Raw genomic sequence first — 26,557 nt, forward strand, 5'->3', positions numbered from 1 at the left:
CTAAGACACTACTCCTCCATACATCTTGAACAGCCAGCCTTATGAGTCAGGAACCAGAGCTGTGTTTACTCTTAAGGAACTGGTGGGCATTCATTAAATGCTCACTGAACTAATGAACAATTCTCCCAACTAGATTGTCAATATTTTATTGAATGTCACATAAGATGATCTGCATTTTCTACAATGCCATAAACATGTGCTAAATATGAAAGGCACTCATTAAAAGCTAGATTGTGATTGTCAGTCTATCAGCTTCAAGGCTGGTAAAAATAGTCAAGATACATAAATTAGCTTTGACTCTAGGAAGATAATAAACTTATAAAATGATCACATCAGAGAACAGTGCCACTCATTTTGATCTACAAATTCTTGCTAATAAATGTTGGGACTAGTGCCAAGTGTAAGAAGTCTTATTTCAGCATCTCAGTTCTTGGTAGTGATTTCCAAGCTCTATCTGTGATCTCTGAGTGAATGTGTGGGTGTGTGTGTGTGTTTTCCTATTTATGTCTTGATCATATGTGTATACCTTTTCCCAATAATGTGCAAGCTCCTTAAATATAGCTTTAAATTTCGCAAGTAGCCAAGTTTTTCATTTCCTTAGAGTTTTACTTCCAGTATATTTCTTCTACTAGTGGTTTAATTGGACAATTGGATTAAATTTAATTTTAATCTATATTGATAATGTGAAATAAGAAGAAAGGTCTAAATGGGGTAGGGGAAGTGGGAGGGGTAGAGGAAAGGAAAGAAGGGAAAGAAAAAACATGAGAAAGGAAAAAACAGAAACAAAATTTTTGTAAAGAGGGAAGGGTAGAGGGTTTGAAGGGAGGTCAGGGGAATGGGGAAAAAATAAGAACCAAGATACATCATGTAAAGGTACAATGATGAATGTAACTGTATTGTATACCTAAAATGTACCAATAAACTTAATGAAAAAAACAACAAAAGTAAAAAAAGAATGACAGCATTGTACAACAGAAGCAAATTTTTAAAAATTCTTAAATATCACTAAATATCCTAAATTTTAACTATGTTATAATAGACAATAATGTAAATTGAGAAATTTGGATATCAAATCTATGTTTGTAAACATATTTGAAACATGGTTTGGTTTTATGTTTAAGATAATGAATTGTCTGTATTCTTATTGTTAGAACCATTACACAGGAGCATATTTAGTGGATATTAGAAATCTACTCAATTAAAAAACACTTTGAAAAAAAAGAAAAAAAAAACACTTTGAAGACAACACACTGTGAGATTAAATAATTTATTACCATTGCTAAGATGAACACATATACTTAATACTCAATTTTATGTGGAACTTTAAAAAAATAGTTTTAATACAGTATCAAAATTTACACAAGTATTTTGTGAAAGACCAGTGTTCCTTGGATTAGCTTCTGCAGGCTCTGCTGCAGGCACAAAAACTTGTTCTAAACATCTTCAGAGTGTAGGAATACAATTTAAGAATGAAAGCTCTCCTATGAGCAAAGGTGTAAATAGAGTGAGCAATTTTCTTTTACAGAGTAATGATATTTAAAAATATAACATTTGAAAAGAAACAGAGGCTTAAACTGTAACCCAATCATGATAATTAGAGATGATCCTACAGTAATAATTCATAAATACTTTCTGATAATGCAGGGCTGGTTTTTCACCACAGTTACATTTTTTAAAAAGTAAAACAAAATTCTTTCATATTCTCCCACCAATGACAATTAATATGCTGTGTAATGAGCCCATTTTAAAAAGAACAACAATAAGGAATATTTGCTGTGAATCAAATCTCAGTGATTTACAAGATATTAGAAAACTGGGAGTACATCCCTACTTTTAAAATCTTAAACTACGGTAAAAAGATAGCATTCTGTCACAGGCTTCTTGCACATTCATACAAGAAACTATCATTGCATTAGATAAATACAAAATACCTACCATAGCATTTCCAATACACACATTCTAATATTATATGTATATACCAAAAATAAGGAAAAAACTAAGCAAAGCTAGCACACCTCTTTTTCAAACTTCAAGCAATCTGAAGAAGAGCTTTTAACCTCAGTACTGAAGGACATGCGTTAGTTTCATAAAATGTTAAATAGCTGTAGTAGGCAAAGAAAGCTTTTTTCATAACTGCAGTGCAATATTTTAAAGTTTACATAAAGTTTATTAAATATACATCATGTCTAGAAACTAAACTGTAGAAATTAACATCTCACAGCTCTAAACATTTAGAAAAATTATATTTGCTTGTTTTTTAGTTGAAATTAATATTCTGAATGAATATGGAGTTTGATATGTCCCCAAATGTGCTCCTATGGGCAACTCATCAATATTAAAGAAAAGATATACTTATTTTGATCATTTGAAATAAATGATACTCTCTGATAAGCACTCTACAAAGTCTTGCTAACCTTCTAGCTGGTAATAGAATTTATAAGGTATTTTTAGCACCTCAAAAGTCAAAACAAAACCCCCAGAAACCTTATCTCTTATATCCAAATCAATTATGAGTTGGGAACTAATATATATTCTTAAATGAAGTGCAAGAGGTAAGTGCCCAACTTTCAACCCTGGGAAGCTGGAAATCACCTCTTCAAATCTTCAATACTACATGGTAAAAAGTTTCCACCACTATACGGAACAAGTCAACTCTATCAAAACCACTGAATCTCTAATGGATGCTTCCAACCATGCAGGTTTCCCAATTATAATCTTAGATCTGGGAAGTTAAAAACACTTTAATTCTAATGAAAATATTGATACCAAATGGTGATTATTAAGAGCTACCTTGAGATTAACTGTTTTGGACACTAAAGTAAGACACAAGAGTACCAGGTTAATGTACTGAAGGTTTTATAGGGGAGATGTGTGCAATGTACAATCCATGTTATTCCATGAGTCCAGGTTTGTGGAAACCCACTCTTCTGTTTTTCTTCTTTTGTTCTTTTTTGTCTCTCTGGCAGTAGGGATCTCATGTTGGAAAAAGAATGCTTCTCACATTGGTCCTTTGTACTGGTTTCCTGATAGATGTTGCCTAATTCCAGGACATGAACCGGCAGCATCTCCAAGTTTCCTCCACACAACCTTTTAAATAAAGGAAAAATAAGGAGTAAGCAATCTTACTTGACTTCTTTTTGGAAAAAGACTTCTGGGTTTTAAGGGAAAACTGAGAGGGGCAAAGATGGATACAAAGACAAGACAAAATATCCACATGAATGAGTTCAGACACAAAATAAAACATGATGACAAGCTTCTGAATCAAAAGAACCACTCTGCAGATGGGACTACTGTATCCTGGTAGCAACCAGGGTCAAAACTAAAGAGTAATGTGTCAACCTACTCTGGTTACCTGAGTGGTCCTCAACTCTGGCTGCATACAAAGCACTTGGGGAGTTCATAAATAGTAACTCTCCACCTTAGAAATTCTGCTTTCATTGGCACTGGCATTTGTATTTTTTAAAAAGCTCTGCAAGTGATTTTAATGTGTAGACAGAATGAAGAGCCCTTTAGCAAGAATATTCTGGTTCCTACATCATACATGAAGTATCTAATTCATCTAGGAAAATGAAGGAGCTTTTGTTCTTTAGCTACCTGTTCTGAGCTGGTAGTCTTAGATCCACTGTTAAATTTCCCTGGATGTCTCTATAGAGTGAGGCCCTCAGTTGTCACAAATCTTACCTATTAAACAATTTTCTCAGATTTATAAAAGAGAAACCATTCAAATATAGAGGGAAAATGTAAGAATAAATTTCAGAATCTTTGAAAGAGTTACAATTATGACCTGTTAAAAACTAGGTGACTTCAGAGGGATGTTAGCAAAAGGTGAGATCAAGAACAAAGTAAGTATAAAAGAAAAACTTGGAATTCATAAATGATATACCAATATACTAACAATGATTGGAATAAGTACACACACAATAACAGCCATAACCCTCCTACAGTGTTTCACTATGAGGACCACATTAGATGAATTGTACAACAATTTACAATGCTCTAACATGGACACAAAACCAAATTATTCATTCATCATTCAGATTTTGTGTTTTTAAATTTTTTTTTTTTTGCTTTTAAATAGAAGTATAAACTCCAGGTTAACCCAACGCCATTCATAGTAATAGATAAGAATATAAGACTTTTGTCTATCTTCATTTCTAAGCCAAAAGAATTATTAGTATCTGTTTTCTCAGCAGACACCACCACGTGGCAGAAATGTCCTGTTGTATACAAGGGGAATTGGAATTATTGTCATTAAATATTTGGAAAAGAGTTTTATAGCAATGGGCAGCTCAAGTTAAACACAGTCAAGTTAGGAAAGTCTCTTCTTAAATTGACTGATGTCAATTGAAGATGTACAAGTACTGAATCAAGAAACTGAAATTACTATGATGCTTCCCTTTCCAGTGTGTAAGTATAATTATGTCTACCCAGAATGTCTGAACGTCAAGTTTGGAGACAGAGGACAGACTTGAAGGCCTCACAGATCAGAGAGCCAAAACATTACCAGCTACAACTCAAAAATGCAACTCCTCTCTTCAATTATTCAAATGTGGAACACAGTGGGCCTTTACCTAAATATTATAATGTGGTTAAAGCAAACTCTTATAGAAGGTAGAATCTGAAATAAACCACTTATCCAAGGAGGAAACAGGAGTAGTGACTGAGTAACTAGAAAATGGAATAGAAGTGTATTTGAAATTTTGAGTGAAATAACCAGTAAGTATTTCAACCACTGTCAGGAAATTTGTTATAAGAGCTAAACAGACAATCCCAAAATAAAAGTGTTACTACAAACAGATAGATGTGTTAATTCTTAAAAGGAAGTATATTTATCTCCAGAAGAGATTAATTGACTGAATGCTTATTAACCAACATGATGCTCCTATGGATAACAGTCTTTTCACTGCATAGATGCCAACAACTTATCTCCAGGAGAATTATCAAAAAGTATGGAAAAACTTCTCTTACACAAAGTTCTATCTGAGTCTTGTAACTGATCTTACTTTATGAGAAAGTGTTATATTTCTGTGACACTATTAAAAAGGCGTACAGTTCTTCCAATAGGAATGAGGGTTTCATAAGCTTCACTAGTTTCTAAGAAATTACTTATCTTTGAAATATCTTTATTCCCCAATATCCATTTTGTGCTTTTGATGACTATATAATTTATAATGGTGAAGCCAGTATTATAAATCAACACTTCTTTCTATTGGCTTTAAATTATTTCCAAATATGAATTCTTAAGAATCAGATACAGGCTGGTGTGCATTTTTTTTCTCAAATTCCAGAAATCAAAGGCAAAAGTGCACCTATAGAAAGATACGTTAGGGAACTTTTAAAGGTAAACGGGAAGATAAGTTATTGGGTTTCCCAAAGTATCTTGTATAATTAAAAAAACACCAACACCACATGGTGCCTTTTGAAACATTTTTTAAAATACAGGCAAACAAAAATATCAACAAAAAGCTCATCGATATCCAATGCAGTGGTGGGTTTCTTTCAAGATTACAGAAATGAATTTTGTAATCATTGACATCTTTCATAAAGAAGGAAGGAGGAGAGGAAGTAGAAAGAAAGGTCAAGACCCAATTCTGGCATTTCTCTTCAGAAATTCTTACATTAACTACAACAGAGACATGGAGCTGAATCCATAAGATGGGGTGATTCTCATTCTTTGGGAAAGAATTTGAAATTCCCCAGATTTACTACAGTTGATAAAGTGAAAAGATTTTATCCTCAAAGGTCTGGGTTTATTCTTAACTTCACTGTTCATTAGAAAACAAGTTGAACAAGTAGCTTCATTTCTGGATATTAATTCCTTAATGTAAAATGTGCGTGTTGGGTTTTTATATAGGGGTTCATATCCAAATCACTTGTAAGATGTTAAAAAGCAGATATGTGATTCTAAAAGAGCTTCACACACTCTTTGGAGACCACTGGAGGATAAACTCTGTGATTCTTCCTAGTTCTACACTTCTTATTATCTGAATTTTATTTCTCGTTCCAAAGTTTTACAAATTGTATTTTAGGTATGTGGCTCAAAGTTTTAAATTTATCTAAGGGAACTATTCAAATTGAAAATCTTAAGCACAAGTTGAAAAGCTACAGAAGGTGAAAAGTAGTGTGACTAGAAAATTGTGACATCTAGAACTAGTGACCTTTTAAAAACAGACAATAGATGTGCACAAAAGAAAACAACTTGGAAAGGGTTGCAAAAGAAAAAGCAGCCACAACATAGGTAAGCAGGAGGCTAACCCCACCTCACCACCAGCACATACAGAATGCTAATGAACTTAGGTTACATTTACTGGATTCTAGAAACATTTTGAGGAGGTGAATGAGGGTTAGAGAATATCTGGTCCTAATAACCTTAAAGCTAATGAGTATTTCTAAGCAAGTTTTCTGGCCTAATGGAGAAAAGAATATGAAAATAAAAGTATAATACAAAGCCAATTAAATCCAGTGCTTAATATGATCAGTGCTTTAACCTGATTTCTTGCAGTTAACAAATGGCTTCCTCTACAATAGTCCATCTAGCTCTTTGACATTTCACAAGCTGTATTCTTGATTAAATAGCCTACCCAATCCATATTACTCAAAAATTAAAATTTAGGGAAAATCCAAACTGCATTAATAATTACATTAGATATATATCATAAAAATAACATAATTTTTAAAAATTTTGTTCCTCTCTCTACTTCATGGATAGACTTTCATTCATCTAACTATTCCTTAGCTTCCTGCCTATCTCACCTTCTACTCTCTGAGTTAACTAGTGAAAAGTCCAGAGAATTCTTTCCATAACATGAAGCACACATATCATGTTTGAAGAACTAAGCAAATGTAACTTAGTAAGGCAGTGATATTTTCTAAGAATAGTTACATATAAATAGGAAAAAGCTGTATTTTTAGTCATAGGTTTTTAAACACCGATTTTTAAGTAATATCTTACAAGTAAGAGACAAAAAAACATTTATTTTTATCAAAATTAGCAATAACATTTTAGACAACAAATTAGAGAAGTTCATTGATCATCCTAGAATACAAAATTGTCTTATTTTAATGTGATTTTTATTTTTATGGTCCTAGGGATTGAATCAAGGACCTTACACATGCTAGGCAAGCACTATTATACTGAGTTACCCCCCAGCCCTCTGACATTAATATTCTATAATATTATTAGTGGGTTAATAAACCTGTAATAAAATATACTGAAGACAAAAAACAAGGGCAATTGTTTTATTTTCTTATGGAAAAGGCATTCAGTCAGCACTTTCAAAGGGAAGTATTCATAAGGTAGTAACTAAGCTATGATGAGGCTCTCAACACAGAATACAAAATAAAGCACATCAAACTTACATTGCACATTTCTCTGACTATAGCTTTTTCTGTCTCACTAAGGTCATGTTCATACTCTTTACCCTGTTGACGATCTATAGTTTCCTGAACATCCAAGACCTGGATTTGTTGAAAAAGAAAAGCAAATTTCACATGGGAAAAGAAAAACTTGTTAGTTATGATAAAGCGATCAAGGAGCTCCATTTTGTAAATCTTTTAGTTTTCTTTGTGTCTTCATATCAGAATGGACTCATACACAGCAAAAGTATTTTTAAATAATTTATTGTTATGAAACCTATCTACAATAAATTCTACTTGATTTCAAATGGTCATTAAAAGAAACTCATTGTATCATTAGCAGCTAAATTCACTAATGTCTAAAATAATGTATTTAATTTGGCCATTAAGATAACTTAATACTGTGAACCATTTGGGGACAGTCCATAATTCTTGGTCCATTTTAATAGTGAACAATAGAAGTATATACCACACAGCCTAAATGTTACATAGACATGGCCATTGAAAAGATAACTAAATAAGAATATGCACATAAGAACTACTAACTCACACATCTTTCCTGGATATGTTCCTAGTGCTTAAGAAAAGAATGTGGGGATCACTCTTTGATAGAAGCAAAGAAAAACACTGGCTCTTTATAATGAAAACATTTGAGCAACACTTTATCTTTCATTAGTGAAATGTCTGATGAAGAAATGCTTTTAAACAATCTTATAGGCCTATGTTTCTACATCTCTAAATTATCCATAAATGGGTTGAAGTATTCCTTTAATAACACTCAAAGTTTTCACATGGCTACATTTTATGAAACAAAAAGAAACAAAACTTTGGCTTTGAATGTTGTTGGTCATTTTTTCTTTATAACACCTTACAAACCAAAGCATTAAGGTAACATAAAAACTACTGCTTTTCCTAAAAGCTCCTAGAGAATCCATGCTACACTGTAACACTCTTCAACAATTTGGTTCTATTGTAGGCATGGTCAGTACTGATGGCCACATCTACAGGTGTCTCCTGAGAATTTGCAGCAATGAACAGGTGGGACTATCATGTCCAATTCATAGATCCTATCTGAGATTAACTAGAATTCAATTTTGTAATAAATAATCAAATTTAAACATTTTGTTATTAATCTGAAACTCCTACCCATTATTATTATATAGATACCACTTCTTAGAAGTACTGATAACTCACCTCATACTAAATTCACATTCTTTACATGCTTAGGGAAATAATTGACTTTGTTTAGTATGTAGTCATAGAAAACAAAGAGCCCCTTAAACAAGCTCATTTGCCTACAAATTCAATATACCTCAGAAAAGTACAGTTTAAATCAGTTAATTTCTACTAAATGAAGTGAAGCTTAATGAATAACAATCATGAATTTTACAGTCAGAGAAATATGATGTCATTACAAATGGACTAATTTCTTCCATTGATTTTCACCAGTCCCCCACAAACTGTGACCACAGAGTTTATTATAGGCAAGTTTTCTTTGAAACCATCAGAAAGTGAAAAACTGAGCCATTGTTCTAATTATTCCTTTCAGAAAGTGGCATGTCAATTGGCCACTTTTTTTGTACACTGAGATCTTCTTAAGATTTTTCCAAAGACTATGTTTGCACATACTTCTGTTTTATGACACAGTTAACTCATGGAAGCAAACACATTTTATGTTCAAGGGCCTCTAGTTATCCAATAAGGATGCTTCAGTTGTTCAGTATCACCCATCTGTCAAACAAGGACACTTATGTGCTCTGATTATAAAATAATATCTCCTCTCTTGAGATAAATTTTCACACAAAAATTAGAGAAGGAATTCAGAGAAAATTGAGGAGCCCTTTCTTGCACCTTCCCTTCCTTTGAGGCCACAATAATAACTAATGCATTGAGAAATTAGGGGAAGGTTTTGATGTAACTTACTCTGCTGATGGGATTCAAACATCAATAGCCATTTAAGAAGGCAACAGGCTTGTTTTCAATTTTTACTAGTAGGGTAAAATACTGCTTTTGGTTTGTGCAGACACTATAATCCTACAAAGCTAAAGTTAATTTCGGGTACCTTTTCCGCTTCTAAAATCCTTTACAATTGCTAGTATCTGGTTCATACTAAAGTTTATTCAAGTGCTAACACAGAGAGCAAAATGTTCCTCAGGCAATAAGCCAAAACCCACTAGATGAAGAGCTGTGCCCCTTGTACTGGTTGTGCCTTCCCATGAATTGCTCTCAGTTGCTTACTTGTGAATTATCCTAAGACAAGAAATACCAAGTGCATTCCTCATGACTACCAGCAGTGGTTCTTCTACCTTCTCTCAACCACAATCAGTGTGTGTGAAGAGCATACCCAACTTTACACAAGCTAAAACAAAATACACTGAGATAAGTAAATCTTTGGCCAAAATTAAATTATCTCAAAATCAAACATTTTAACATCATCTACTTATTATGCATGTCATGGAAAAGTGTGGCCCACTCCAAAAAAGTGTATCTTCAATATGATGATAAATCACTGTAGGGTGAAAAAATTTTAACTAAAGTTGGGAAACTTATGGGCCATAAACAGAACTGAAGCTTTCCACCTATTTTATGGTTCACAAAGGTTTAATCAAGGGGTTTTCTTAGGTATTATAGCTATCATCATATAGTTAAATGCTTACTATATTTAAATCAATAGAATGCCAAGGAATTACCTTAATTTTAAGATGATTTTTATTGTCTGCATCAATTTCTTCTCTTAGGTAAACATTTACATTACTAAATATTTATTTTAGTTATTGCGCTCAATTACTGATTTTGCTTATTAGAAAGCTTCTTATTGTGTGAAAGTTATAAATTTTTCCCAAGTTTTTGTAAAGTTATTATAAATTCTGAAGTAAAGGTAAAAAATAAATTATCTTTATATATAAAAACATATATCTATTTTCTAACTGTAATTTGAAGACCTAATTTCCACTCATTAGATGAAAAAGTAAAATGCTGTTTATTTCAATATTTTCTTTTCATAGGTTGCACAATGTACTTCAGTTGCAAAAAGAAAGAAAAATATGGAAGTCTTCTTCATTTTTACAACTATTAACTCCTGACATTTGAAGACATCCATGTTACAAACATTGCACATATAATAGCTATAACAATATTTTACAAATATGGATATACATGCACATCAGACTTCAACTTTGATGCAGATAGATACGAATCACATTACTCAAAACAAAATGATAAAAGTAGAGTTTCAACCATAAGTACTCAAATCCATTGTTAGCTTAAAAATTGAAATTCATACTTCAAAAATTAAGATTAAAAAGTCATACCATTAGGGGTCAAAAAATAAAGTATCTATGGTTAAAGCAAGACTGTGAGGACTACCAGACTACAGCAAACAAGCCACAACACAACTGAAGTTCTGGATAAATGATTGCACACATTTGGTTACCTTAAGAGAATGTACCACAGGTTCAGGCTGCTGAGAAGGTGTGGTATGTCCACTGAAGCTAGCTGGAGAGTTGGGTGAACTGTTACTCCCATCAGCCCCTGATGACAACCTAAAAGAACCCTTAGTAGAAAATCAACAACTTTGTTATTAAAACAAAAGTCGTTTAAAACTAGATGTCATTCAATATTCAATTTCACTGCCAAGTGAGAATTAGTCATTTCATTACTTTTTTCTAGCCTATCCTAAAATGCTATCAACCTGTTAATTGGAGCACATTTAACCAAGAGCCATTCCTATGTATATCCAGATGTCATCTCTGATATACCAAAAACACCAATGGCCTCCAAGAAATGGTCATTTAAAAATATTTCAAGAATGATTTTTGAAACTTAAAGATACTCAGAAGCAGAGAATTCATGAGTTACTCCACACCTGAGTTAAACATGCTTGCTCAGCAGGTCAAATGCCATATTCTATGTCTCAGAAAATGCAGACTTACTGCTTTCTTGCATTGGAGAAACTGTGTTTCTTGGAAAACTCTTCTTTGAGGGAAAGACTTATAGTACTTTCAGAAGAGATTTAACCAAATTCAACATTTTCTTTAACAAATATTTCCCTTGTTTTCTAGTCTTTTGAAAAATGGAAACCAAAATAGAGGCAAATTACATTTCTTTAAGTTATTCTTCAACACTAGTTGTGAGAAATCAGAACCTGGGCATAATTAATTAGTCTTGTGTAAGTCACAGTATCTGCATAAGAACTGGGAATTTCTCAGTAGGGGTCTTTTTTTTAAAAAAAAAAAAGAATGCTTGGGTAAAGAATGGATAAGAAAAGAAGAAGAAAAAGAGAGCAGAGTTATCTACTCTCCTAGAAAAAGCAGGAATGGGAATGTTCTAAATCTGCTTTTAAGCAGATCATTACACTTAGAGACAATGAGAAATTTAATTTTTGCCTATCAACAAACCTACTGATTTTTACCACGTCTAATAGATTAATCACTGCTCCATTTAATCCCATCAGTCAAATTCCCTGTGTAGGAGCCACTGTAGGTGTATCATATATGAATTCATAAAGAGAGAGACAAAATGGTTTGGGCAATTAAATTCCAATATCTCCACAAGCATGTTTTTATAGTGTGTATTTTTTAGGGATGGGAGACAAAAGTTTATCACTGCAATAGTTACAGGTGTGGGTTGTATGTGCCAACGCTGTTTACAGTGAAATTAACAACCCATTGATTTTTACAATGATTCTTATTACTTAATCTGAACTATTTGTTCCATTACTCTGTCATTTCTTCCTATGTATTTAATGGCTCCCTTTGCCTCTATGCAAGCCTACTGAGACTACTTTCTTTTCTATGTTCAAAAAGTTATGCAATTAATCAGGTCCTGCCCTTTTTTTCTCTAGCCAACAGAAAAAGGAAACAATGGAATATAATATGTAGGTAACTACTTCAGCCTCTGCCTTCTAAGACTTAAATTAAGAGCAGGTGATGAAACAGCTTTGTCAAATATAAAAGCCCATCCTCCTCTGGAAAATGAAATTATAAAATTTATTATCTTGTATTTATAATTCAGGTCAAATCAGACATAATAATTCCTGATATAAATAATAGGAGGGAAATTATTTGAGGTTTAAAGATCTTTAAGGGGCACACACTTTCTCATGCCCCCAAATTTTAGACAGCATCTTCCTCTACAAAGATCAAATGGTTCCAAAGCTATGCAGTTAGAGTGGAAGCTCTTCTTCTCTAAATAACTCTGGTCCTCTGCTATTCTCTTCCCCTGCTAGTACTACCCTCAGGAGCTCTTTTAAGGTTATAGAGTTCACTTCACCTCCCATTAAGGACTCACCATCATAGTGCCATTTTTCTTCTGATGGGTAATCTAATCTGGCAGGCAGCATTTTTCCATTATGGGCTACCTTTCTTCCAGCTTATCCTTTCAAAACTTTTCTGCCAAGTTTTTCTGTTTCAAAGAATTTTTTCCCAAATTTGGCAAAAAGATAGGTATATTAATACATGTATGATTCTGTTAGGGCATTTTGGTTTGTTAATGGCATCCTCAGATTCAATCTCTTGGACCATTTATCATTGTATAAACACAAGGGAAATTCTGTTTCTAATCAATAAGAAAATGAAGGTTCATGTACTATGTGATTTTTTTTTTATGTATGAAGCTTCAATGACCAAATGCCTAGTAAAAGTCAGCAACAAGGTGCTAAACAGTCTTCAAGCACCTTATTCTGTCTCATCTGAGGTATAAAATAAAAGGTTAGCTTTCACTTTGCTTAGTAGAATAAAACCAGTTGACCAATACATTGGCACTAAATTATTTTTTTTAATATTCTAATGAGTAAAATACCAGTGTACAGATGATGTTAAATAAGTTTCTTGGAGCATATTTCAATAAGACTAAGGCTTTTTATTTAAATTATACTTCAATGTCTCAGAAGAGAGGGAATTTCAAAATACAGAAAATCTTAATAAAATTGTAAGTGTGATTACTAGCCTGACTGGTTTGTTTTCAAGCCACACTGAATACACAGTGCAAATACATCAAGTATGCACTACCTCTCAGTCAGCAGTCAGTTGGAAAGAGCAAGGAAGAATTTTCTGGGCTGCCCTAGACACATACAATGGTGTTAGTTCATTTTCACGGCTATTAATCTCTTACACTTCTCTTAATGAAAAGTCCAGGGTACCTTTATTATTTTTTGCATTTGGGGTTGCTCCATTTTCACCCCAAGGTTGAGAAAGAAAAAACACTGCAGACAGTAAGTTTAAGAGGTGACATACTCTACTCCCATCCTCCCTCCCCAGGTTTAGATATGCAGCAACCTTCTTCTATGTATATGGACTTATTCTCTACCCCCAAATAAAACTTTTCCTCTAGCAATAGAAGCCACCTGGTTATGCACAGCAAATGCAGCCAGCTGACTTGTCTTCACTCACCGGGAGAGTGGGCAGGCATCGTCCTATTCCTCGGCACCCTTGCCACCACTGCCAGACCCGCCGGGCTCTGGGCCCCCAGCCTTTCTCCACATTTGAGCTGTTTCTAGTTGGAGGTTGCCTTCTATTCTGGGTGGCCTTATATTTGGAACAATATGGTACAATCACTCAGAAAAATACTGTTTCCCAAGTCTCAAGGAAGCAGATAGAACAAGAAGCTTAATGAGATGAACCACAATGACCACAATGGAAAGCTGCAACATGCACCTATAGCTACAGAAAAAAATAAAAACAACAATCTGAATCATGTGTTAGTGCTAATGCTGATTTATTTTAAGTGTTTGTTTGGTAAAGGTATAACTATATTCTCAATCTAGCAAAAAGAAGTAGGTGATAAATGTAAAATTACAGAAAAAACTTGAGGCTATTTAAACAACTTAATTTCATGGGTTTTACCTGTGAGAAACATAATTAAAACAAATCTTTCAAGTAATTAAACTGCTTAACTTCAGAATTTAACAGAATTTCTTACATTTGGAAGCACTGTGCTCTTTTGTTAGGAAATACAAGTAGGATTTCCACATATACATATTCAAGAACACTCAAAATATGAACATCAAATTTTCAACAAAATTGCTGCAGACTAAAGAGCATGCAATGAGCTTAACCGGTCACCATTGCATTAACATAACTATTTTACATAGGAAAGCTACATCATTATAAAACTTTCTCTCAGCCCGTTAACTTCCAAATTCCTCTATTTATTGGAACTAGAGATCACACAACTAAAATAGAAAATGCAAACAAAAATTTTTTTTCTAAATTTCAACTTTTTCCATGAACAAACTGTATAATTCTATCAAAACAATCAGAAGCAAAATGTACTATTTCAACATGGTTCCCTCTCCCTGTAAATTTTCTCCAAGGCTTTTAATAAAGGATACTATGTCTCAAGGAATAAGAAGACAATACATATTGAGGTTAATTTGGGGAAACTAAAAATGAGAATATAATGACATAGCTTTCATTGACTCATTTTCCTGGATGTCAGTGCTCTATTCTAAATCATACTGCTCTTAATTTTCACTCCTCTTTCACTTCTGGAAGCTGAACACTAAAGAAAATGTACAACATAGTCTTAAGTAAAGACAGACTGACAAGCAATGTCCATCAATTGGTACTCAAAGAACTCTTTTGTCAATCTACAAAATTAGCATCAAGTGCCTATCAAATAAATCACACGGATTCTATTTTCACATATAACAGAATATTATACACTTGCACAAGGGCCATCAGGAGTATTTCAGTAGAGCAACACTGACTTCAACATTGCTCTTTTGCTAATTTCATTTGCAAGTAATTTCCATCATCAAAAGAGTTGTATCCAACAATTCAAACCATGGTTGGTAGATTAACCTCCCGCCCCAATCTACATAGCTCTATGTCTAAGATGACTACTAGTGAGTAATGCAAATCTTATAGTTATTTTTACAAATATGGAGATATATAATGTGTATTTGGTTCTTTCTATGATTTATGCATCTTTCAGACCTTATGCTTTTTGGATTCAACCACTGAATAAAAGGTATAGGAATCACTACTTTCATTTTCCTTTCTGTTCTAACAAAACCTGTTGTCCTACCTATTAAATTTAAAGTAGTATCTATAACCATTTAGAAGCCATCCAGTTACTGCATACAGAAAGCACAATGTTTCCCACTTTTGGAAAGTATATACTATAAAAATAACAGCTATATATTTAAGTCTTATGAAAACTTCCATATTAACTATATAGTATTATAATGTTACTAATCACATAAGAGGAGGCAATATACAAGGGCCAGATTTTTGTGGAAGAAAAAACTGCTTGATAGTATAACCAGTTTCAAAAAGAAAAAGCTCTTACAGCATCAGAATTTTTGATTTTCGACTCATGTAAGCAACGTTTTTTTTTTTAATCTAGGTACAAGGAAAAATGTGTTCAGGGACAGAAATCATCTTTGACCTTTAAATAAAGTATATGTGAATGTAGTTAAAAACAAATAATGGCTTGGTTCTTTGCCAGCACAATAATTGTCAATCGTGGTATTTTTATGAAGACTGCTTAATAAAACATAAGCCTTCAATAAGGCAGTTGTTGAAATTATTTCTATCAACTTTGGAGCTTAACATGGAGAAGAGCAATTGTGCTCATCGATTGAGAAACATTTCCTGTCTTAAGAAAATGACTTTCTGTTTTCTGAGGAATTTTGTTTTGGTTGGTTTTTTCTACCATTTCCAGTAAAGAATAAATGATACTACCAGTCCCACATATATCTGTTTACTGGTCAGCTATTTTATATACAGATTAATAGTATATCTGGAAAATTATTTTAGATACCAGGGTTTGTCTTTCCTAAATACTAATCGTAATTCTCTGCATCAAAGATTGTGTGGGAGGCAAATGATAGCTTACTCATTAATGGTAAGTGCATATTATGGAAAAAATAAATTCTAAAGCTATAAACACCCTTGACTAGGAAACAAAAGTATCCCTTCATATCACTGAAGAAGTTAAAATATATGAGTACTTCTATGCCTTTTACCAAGGATCTGGAAGATCCATGAAAATTGAAATTTGGTACATTTTCTATTATTAGCCTTAAAATAATTGACCTCTCAGACTCAAAAGAAAAATAAAGCCATTCAAAATTTAAAAGATCATCTAAATAAACTAAAGTATATTACTTATCTTCTGATCAAGTAAAATTATTATAATGACTTTAAAAAGAACTGATGTGATGAATGGAAAGTATTGTGATTAAGTTGTCCTTTTGGTGTTTTATTATTATGTTTCAGTATGGTTATTTTTAGTAAAATTACTTTAATTAACAGTCTGAAAGTTTCTATTCTTTTGCCTAAAATTTTAAAAAGAATATCTTTTTAATTTTGCTGTTGCACATACAACAAAACAAAAATAGGAATATTATGTTTTAAACATTTTTCTTATGATTTTCAAAGCAAAAAGATGTATGTAGTTTGGGTACTATAGTGAATACAGATCTTCCTCAGCAAGAGCACTTCTATATTCTTTAAAATAAAATAATTCCATGATTAATTCAAATTGTGATGAGATCCATAAGTTTCCTTTCCAAAATTAAAAAATTACATTAATCACTATCATAATACAGTGGCTCTCTAAGGGTGGTTATGGATCTCATCCTGTCCAGGTTGCTTTCACCCTGAGTTTTATGTACCATATAGGCAAGAATAGCCACTAACAGAACAGTCTTCAGAGCAGAATGAAAGATATAGGAAATGCAGAGATTTATATCCTCCACCTCCCAGAACCATTTATTCATGAGCTAGTTGCAGCAACTACCCAAATTTATGGGAAAGAAAGTAAAAGTCATATAAACAAGGTCAATAACTCAGGAAATACAATTGTACTCCAATAATGTGGCTGCCAAAATAGAATTATTTTTGAATTTTATATAGCTATTCAAATTTCACATAAATTATTGCATAAAACTCCTATCATAATTATGGAGTGTAAATCAGAAAGGAGAAGTATACACTTTAGGTAGGAAAACAATGGATGAAAGTCAAAAATTAAGAATCATTGAGATCTGAATGGAGCCCTTGCTTCTCAGGCAGACCTTATGTCTCCAGCTGATGATTTGTCCCTGTCTGAAGTGCCGAGGAGCAGAGCTGCCCCAAGCACAGAGGAGGTGAACTTTCCAGGATGCCATACCACCACCCCCAGTGCCCAGGCAGTGAGCCATGCAGGCACCAGAAGCACCCATTCCTCCCTCCCCACCGCACCACCCCACAAAATGAGAAGACACATAAGCAAGTGTCAAAAAAGACTTCCTGATCACCTAAAGAAACCCCAAAGGAAAAAAAGATGGCACAATCTGATAGTCAAAAACCTGGACTCCCTGAACTGGTAACAAAAGAGGATCTGGAAAAAATGAAATAAGAAATAATTTCTCACGTAACAGCAGAGATTGTGCCCATAGTGCAAGACATGATTAATAAATCTAGAGAGGACACACATAAAAAAACAGAGGAGCTGAAGAACATGATAGGAATCCCAACATAGGAAACAAATGGAAACCATGAAACAGAAGCAAACAGATTTCTAGGAGAATAAAAACACCATTGAAAGTTTACACAGCAGAATGAGCCAATGTGAGGACAGAATTTCAGATACAGAAGATAAGATTGCAATTAGTGACCGGGAAATGAAAAATTTCTTTAAAATAGTAAGGGACCAGGAGAAATCAATCCAGCAGCGGCTAAACAATGCAAAGAAAAATAACATCAGATTGATTGGAGTCAATGCAGAAACAAGAGAGCGTGCAGGTGACATAAAAAAACTGTTCACAGAAGCGATGGCAGAAAACTTCCCAAGTGGAGAAAAAGAACTTGACATACAGATAAGTGAGGCACATAGGATTCCAACTAGCCTTGATCAAAAAGAAAAAATCTACACTTAGACATATAATAGTTAAGATTCCAGAAACTCAAAAGAAGAACAAAATTCTACAAGCAGTTAGAGAAAACAAACCAATCACATACAAAGGAAAGCCTATAAGAATCACAGCAGGCTTCTCAATACAAATCCTCAAGCCAAAAAGAGCTTGGAGGTGATGTATTTCAAGCACAATAGGAAATCAACCTTCAACACTGACTGATGTACCCTGCAAAACTATCTTTCAAAATTGATGGAGAAATAAGATACTTTCATGACAAAGAGCACCTGAGGTAATTCATGAATACCAAACCAGCATTCCAAAAACTTTTAGATAATATCCTAGGAAAAGACTATGAGAATCACAACCCCAGGAAGCCCAGCAGAATGATTCCATCAGACTTGACAAGAAATTAAACTTAAAGGGGGAGAATCGAACAAAAAGAAAAAGTCATGACAAGGATAAGTCAATATGTACCGATTATCACAATCAATGTTAATGGTCTCAATTCACCAATCAAAAAAAATAGACTGGCAGAATGGGTCAAGAAGCAAGATCCAACAATATGCTGCATACAAGAAACACACTAAATTCAAAAAGAAAATCATAGAAGAAAGTTAAAGGGTGAAAAACAATACACCATGTGACAGGAACCTCAAAAAAGCAGGAGCAGCTATCCTCTTTGCAGATCAAGTGGATTTCAAACCAACACTGATTAAGAGAGACAAAGAAGGACACTGCATCCTTGTAAAAGGAAAATTCAAGAGGAAGAGATGACAATCATAAATATCTATGCACCAAACACTAGTGTGCCCAACTGTATAAAACAAATACAAATGGACACGAAAGATAAAATAAGCACTAATACCATAGTAGTGGGGGACCTCAGTACGCCACTGTCACAAATACATAGATCAAGTAGACAAAAATAAGCAACAAAATGCTAGAACTCAATAAAATTCTTGAAGAAATGAACTTAACAGATGCATATGGACTGTTCCACCACACAAAATCAGAATACACATTCTTTTCAGCTGCACACAGGACTTTTTTCAAAAAATACCACATACTGGATGATAGACATTGTTTAAGTAAGTGCAAAAGAAATGAAGTTATCCCCTGTATATTATTAGACCATAGTGCAATGAAATTGGAGATCAACAGCAAAAGAAACCCCGAGTTTCATAAACACATGGAAATTGAACAGTACACTTCTGAATAAAGAATGGGTCACCAAGGAAATTAAAGAAGAAATCAGACAATTCCTACAATTAAAGGACAATGACAATACAACATATCAGAATTGATGGTACACAAAGGAAGCAGGCTTACGAGGGAAATTCATAGCAGGGAATACTCATATTAGGAAATCAGAGCAAGCTCAATCAAACAACATGATGCTGAACCTCAAGTTTCTAGAAAAAGAAGATCAGGACAAAGCCAAAGCTCAAACAAGGGAGGAAATTATAAAGATCAGAGCAGAAATCAATGCAATGGAGACTAAAAGAACAATACAAAAATCAATGAAGCCAACAGTTGGCTCTTCAGAAGAATAAACAAAATCCACAAGCCCTTAGCCAATCTTAACAGAAAAAGGAAACAAAATGCCCAAATCCATGCAATTAGGAATAAACAGGATGAAATTGCGATGGACCCAGCGGAAATCCAGAGGATCATCAATACCTACTTTGGGAACCTATACGCCAATCAGATGGAAAACACAGAATGGACAGATTCCTAGATACGTAAGAATTGCGAAAGTTGAACGTGGAAGATCTAAAAACTCTAAACAAACCAATGTCAACTAAATAAATTGAAAACATAATTAAAAATTTACCAACTAAGAAAAGCCCAGGTCATGGTGGCTTCACTGCCAAATTCTACAAGACATTTAGAGAGGAACTACTGCCACTACTGTTTAAACTCTTCAATGAAATTGAAAGGGGAGCAATACTCCCGAATTCATTCCTGAAATCAAGCATCACCTTGATCGCCAAAGCAGAAAAAGACACAACTGAAAAAGAGAACTATAGCCCAATCTCACTAATGAACATGGACGCAAAAATCCTTTATAAGATACTGGCAAGTAGAATACAGATCATCAAGAAGATCACACACCCTGACCAAGGGGGATTTATCACAGGGATGTAGGGATGGTTCAAAATACGCAAATCAATAAATGTAATACACTATATCAATAGAGTGAAGCATAAAAAACATATGATCCTCTCAATAGATGCAGAAAAAGCATTCAACAACATTCAATATGAATTTATGATAAAAACCCTATAAAAATTGGAATAGACAGTCTCTACCTCAATCTGATAAAAGCCATTTATGAAAAACTAACAGCCAATGTCATGCTAAATGGTCAAAAACTGAAATCCTTCACACTAAAATCAGGAACAAGACAAAGATGTCCACTATCACCACTCCTGTTCAGTATAGCCTACTAACATTAACCCTAGCAATTAGAAAACAAAAAGAAATAAAAAGAATAAAGATAGGAAATGAAGAAGTCAAATTGTCATTTTTTGCAGATGACATGATACTCTATATAGAAGACTCCAAGAACTCCAATAAAAGGCTTCTAGACTTAATAACCAAATTCAGTAACATAGCTGGATACAAGGTCAACATACAAAAATCAATAGCTTTTCTGTACATGAATAATACACTCATTGTGCGAGAAATAGGGCAAACAATTCCTTCACAATAGCATGCAAAAAACTGAAATACCTAGGAATCAACCTAACCAAAGAAATCAAAGACCTCTTCTCTGAAAAATATAGCACTCTGAAAACAGAGATTGAAGATGATATCAGAAAATGGAAAGACATCCCATGCTCATGGGTAGGAAGAATCAACATAGTGAATATGGTCATACTTCCAAAAATGCTATATAGATTCAATGCAATCTGAATTGAAATCCTAGCAGCATACTTCACAGACCTTGAGAAAACAATCCAAAAATTCATTTGGAATAAGAAGAGACCTAGAAGAGCAAAAGCAATTCTAGGCAAAAGAGACATAGCAGGGGGTATCACAACCCCCAACATGAAACTATACTACAAAGCTACTGGGATAAAAACAGCATGGACTGGAGGACCAGTGGAACAGATTGGAAGAGGCAGAAACAACTCCAGACACACTCAGCCACCTCCTCTTCGACAAAGGAGCCAAACAGCCTCACTGGAGGAAAGATAGCCTCTTTAATAAATGGTGCTGGAAAAATTGGGTTTTAACTTGGCAAGATTAAAACTAGACCTCTATCTCTCACCAAGCACTAAACTAAAATCAAAATGGATTAAAGATCTAAATATTAAAGCAGAAACGCTGAACCGGCTGGAACAGAGGTTAGGTAGAACTCTTGAGGACATTGGTGTAGGAAAAGATTTTATGAACAAACCTCAGTTGCCCATGAACTAGCACAAACAATCTACAAGTGGGGTATCATCTTATTAAAAAGCTTCTGCACAGCAAGAGAAACCACCAGCAGTGTGAAGAGACAACCCACAATGCGGAAAAAATTTTCACCTGCTGTTCCTTAGACAAAGGTCTACTGTCTAGAATCTATAAAGAAGTTAAAGTAATCAGACCTCCCAAATTTAAAGAGCATCTGAAATGAACAGACATTTCTCAGACAAAGAAGGAGAAATAGCAAATAAACATGAACAAATGTTCAACATCATTGGTCATTCTAGAGATACAAATGAAAACAACGCTGAGATTCCACCTCACCCCACATAGAATGGCTGCTATTATGAAATCAACCAATAACAAATGCTGGCAGGGCTGTGCTGAAAGAGGAACACTGCTCCACTTCTGGTGGGAGTGTAGACTGGTGCAACCACTGTGGAAATCAGTATGGAGATATCTCAAAGAACTAGGACTGGAATTTCCATTTGGCCCAGCTATTTCCCTGCTGGGTGTCTTCCCCAAAGAATTAAAAGAATCATACTCCAGTGATATATGTGCACCCATGTTCATAGCAGCACAATTTGTAATAGTCAAAACTTGGAAGCACCACAATTGACCATCAACTGGAAACTGGATAAAGAGAATGCGTTTCTTTTATAAAACTGAGTACTACTCAGCCAAAAAAATTAGAAATTATAGACATTTATTGCTAAATGGATGCACATTGAGGCAATACTCTTCAGTGAAATAAATAGGACACACATGTTTAAATACCGAATAGTTTCTCTAGTGAGAGATGCTGATAGTGTACCTAAGGACTAAATGTCATAATAGATAATGTGAAATAAGAAGAAAGGGCCAAAGGGGAAGAGGAAGTGGAAAGGAAAGAAGGGAATAGAATTAATATGAGAAAGTGAAAAAATGGAAACAAAGTCTTTGTAAATAGGGAGAGATGAAGGGGTTGAACGGAGGGCAGGGGAATGGGGAAAAAATAAGAACCAAGATACATCATGTAATGGTACTAGCTCCCAATGATGAATGTAACTGTATTGTATACCTAAAATATACCAATAAAATTCATTTAAAAAAAATTATAAAATCTCCAGAGAGAAATCAGACAGAGATATCTGCACATAATAGTGACCACTCTCCTCTACACATGGCTAAGTGGTGTAGTTTGTTTACATGTTTGTCTCCTAGGTAGTCAGAGGACACTTCATGAGCATGCAGTTTTCCTAATTCTTCCTACATGGTAGGACTACCCTTGCCAATATGAGTTCCTATTACATTTGTACACCTTCTATGACTGAATATAAAAATATACTGAATAAGGAATTGCAAAACCCAATAGCAAGAAAACAAGTAAGCCAGTTAAAAAATAGGTGAATCAGCCAAATAGACATTTCTCAAAAGAAGGCATCCAAATGTATACAGGTATATGAAAAAATGCTCAAATTCATTATCCTCAGGGAAATACAAATCAAAACCACAATAAGATACCATGTTATTCCAGTTAAAATGGCTATTATTAAAAGAGGAAAGATAAATGCTTTCAAGAGTTCATGAAAGGGGGAACTCATACACTGTTGGTAGGAATGTAAATTAATAAAGCCATTTTGGAAAACTAAAAATAGAACTTCTATACATTCTAGCAACATCACTAAGGGGTATATATCCAAAGGAAATAAAATCAGTATGTTAAAGAGACCTCTGTACTTCATGTTCATTATGGCATTATTCACAATAGCTGATAATAAAACTATCCTGAGTGTCCAACATTGAATGGATAAGGAAAATGTGATCACACACACACACATGCATTCACACACAATTATATACTATATAGCCATAAAAGGATGAAATTGTCATTTGTGACAACCTGCATGAACCTAAGGATATTATGCTAAGTGAAATAAGCCATGCAGAGAAAGACAATCATTTCTTTGATGGGTCCTTATCAAGCAAATCTATATAATTTAAACAAAATCTAAACTTCCATTTTTTTCTTAGACATTTATTATTATTTGAACAAAACAAATTAATCCTGAAATTCTGATCATCTCCACTGATTTTTAAAGCAAAAGTACAGCTCAGATAACTGAAAAGATCACTAGGAATGATTATCAGAAGTAGAAATAAATTTTATTAAGGGAGCATCCAAAGTATATACTAGCTCCCAATGAAATTATTATGGAACCTCATATATCAAGTATAAAATTCTTTTTAAATATCATCTGAGGTGGTATTATCCTCAACTTCATTAGGTGTAGGCAGTAAGTTTCCAGCTAAGGAAACCAAATAAGTAATATTCATTCACTCACTTGTCATTCCTTACGCTCAATAATGGGTAAGACTAATGTCTGTGGAGTCACAGTAGAGGTGGTATGATCCCTTAATTCAGAAATCTTAAAATCTTTAGATTGATGACATATCCATGGAAACAAAAGTAATTCAGAAAAATAGAAGCCTGGAATGTAAGACACAGGGCAGCAAGAGGTGAGGCCAACGTGACACATAGGAGTTGGATCAGAGAACTTTCTATGCCTTATGAAAGATTTGAAAAATATTCAACATAGAGCCATGAACTGTAACAAAAAATGATTTGTGTTTTATAGATCTATTTGGCAGTATTGTGGAGAATGATTTGGGCAGGTAAGACTAGCTGGGACGAAGTTCCAATTAGTTGATTAACAATTTAAGTTCAATGATTTCTTATTGCCTGCACTGGGGACTAGCAGAAGGAATAAAAAGTATGATATTGATGGATTAAAGGGAAGGACCCTATGAGTCTTAATATCTATCTGAATAGAAGAAGGAAGGTTAAAGTGAATCTAGAATGGCTCCTAGCTTCCTGGCTGGATAACAGCTAAATGGTTAACCAGAATTAAAAATACCAAGAGAAGTAGCATATCTTATTCCTTGTGCAAGATTTTAGTGTCAAGATCAAAGAGATGTTTAACAATGCAAAACCCTGAAGCAGTCTTTCTTACAGATACCCTCCAAATGGTTTTCTTGTAATATATGTTTGCAAAATATATAAATTATAAATGATTTTAACTTAATTCAATGATCACTATATTGCAGATGAAAATATCTGATTAAACATTGCAAGGTTCTTGGAAAGAAAAGAAAATTATTTTGAAATGTCATTACTCCAGGTGAAATTTACAGACATATAAATGTAGTTCCCAGGAAAAAAACTAAACAAAAGGAAAGTAATAACAGAAGTGTAGCAGGATGCCTTTTTATAAGAGTTACAGACAGCAAAGCTCAGGAAAAAAAGCTTTACTATCTTGAAAGGGCTAAGACAAACATCTTGTATCACCCTGTAACACTATGGAGCCAGAGCAACAACCAACAATAAAAAAGAAGGCCTGGTAAAAACAGCTGTTAAATAATAGATAGGAAATGCAGACAACTGCATCTTCCACCTACACTTACCTACATCCTGCTTCTAGGTAATGAGTGTATATGTTTAAATTTCTTTATCTTTTTTTAAACATACAACTACCAAGGAGAAACACTGAAATATCTAGGGGGAGGGAGGGCAATGCATCTAAATTGTGTTCTGATAGAGTTGACTTTAAATGGTAGAAAGTTCTGGCATTGTTGCTGAGGGGCACATATGTTCATACCTTTATCCCTTGGGCTTATTAAAAAAAAAAGGAGAAGGGCATGAGTAAAACACAGAGCACAAGGGCATGGAGCTGAATTGCCAGTGAGTATGCAAAAGAAATCAAAGCAATACTAATTAATACTGCATTGTCTACAGAGTACAGCCCATTAATAACTGCGTTAAACACCTCAGCATGGCAGCAGAGCCCAGTAGAACACATGCAAAGCTAGAGACCCAGGAACTAGACAGCTTTTTAAAATAAATACTTGTTGAGTTGACTATGAAATATACTATAAGGTGGAATTTTCTGCATGGTAGGAAGGTCAAGACAAGACAGAGGTCAGTGGAGAAGCAGAAAAGAGTCAACTCCACACAAGGGTAGCTACCTCTTTAGGGTATGTATCAATAACACAAATAAGTATAGCTGCTTGCTAGACTGAAATTCCACCCTGCCATCTGTTGCAGGCTCTATGTCAGAGTGCGAACAATGATCTTATGTTTACAGATACACAAAAAATAAGAGTGGCCAAAATGAATCTAACAAATGTAGCCTGTGCCTACTTAGTAAAAATAAAATTGCCAACAGAAAAGAATGAAATTGGCTATTAGTGAAAACATTATCAGAACACAAAAGTTCTCTTTGGTTCTCACTTCCTTAAGAGAGGCCTTTTCTAACTCCACATATAATGCACACTCACCACAAGTGCTCTCCAATTATACACTAGTTTTGTTTACTTCATAGTGATTACCACCTCCAGGTACTACATATGCATGGTTTTTAAAATAATCCATATATTAAACTGTAAGTTACAGGAGGTTAGAGATTCAATCTTTCTTACTCAAGAACATATTCTTCTTGCCTAAAACAGTGTGCATAAAAAACATTAAAAATATTTAAGTGGTGAATTGAATGGGGTTCTGTGACCTACAGCAATCCCACTCCTATTTGTTAAAGGTTATTTTGATATATTAAGAAAAGCAACAGCGTCCCAGGCTCCTAGGGCAGTGAAGCTCAGCCAGTGCCAGCACCTGGAAGGAAGGTCCCCCGCTGCCATCCCAAGCTCCTAGGGCAGAGAAGGTGAGCCATGTGGGCGCCAGAAGCACCCGCTCCCCCATGGAAAGGAGAAGACACATAAACAAGCCTCAAAAACAGACTTCCAGATCACCTACAGCAAACTCAAAGGGAAACGAGATGGAACACTCTGATACTCAACCACCTGGACTCTCTGAACTGGCAACAAAAGAGGATCTGGGAAAAATGAAATCAGAAATAATTACTCAGATAACAGCAAAGATTTTGCTCATGGTGCAAGACATGATTA

The 26,557-nt window shown here is 34.2% G+C and overlaps 1 protein-coding gene across 8 annotated transcripts in view; it reads right to left on the reverse strand.

Moving 5' to 3' along the window:
* Positions 1-1,251: 1,251 nt before the first annotated feature.
* Positions 1,252-26,557, reverse strand: part of Ccdc85a (coiled-coil domain containing 85A) — a 178,177-nt gene continuing 152,871 nt past the window's right edge. For 3 of the 8 annotated variants that reach the window (XM_004867255.3, XM_004867254.3, XM_087216355.1), the window contains one exon: positions 1,252-3,087. In XM_004867255.3, the coding sequence (XP_004867312.1) occupies positions 3,038-3,087 (50 nt within the window). In that variant the 3' untranslated portion in view covers positions 1,252-3,037. Of the gene's footprint in view, positions 3,088-7,359; positions 7,459-10,789; positions 10,910-13,745; positions 13,881-26,557 lie in introns of all 8 variants that reach the window. The other 5 variants (XM_004867250.3, XM_021246292.2, XM_004867252.3 and 2 more) reach the window with 4 other exon arrangements.

This window comes from Heterocephalus glaber, unplaced genomic scaffold (assembly GCF_053883595.1).
Source record: "Heterocephalus glaber isolate CG9 unplaced genomic scaffold, H.glaber_assembly_v1.0 deba00001457, whole genome shotgun sequence".
In the NCBI taxonomy this organism is placed as follows: domain Eukaryota; kingdom Metazoa; phylum Chordata; class Mammalia; order Rodentia; family Bathyergidae; genus Heterocephalus; species Heterocephalus glaber.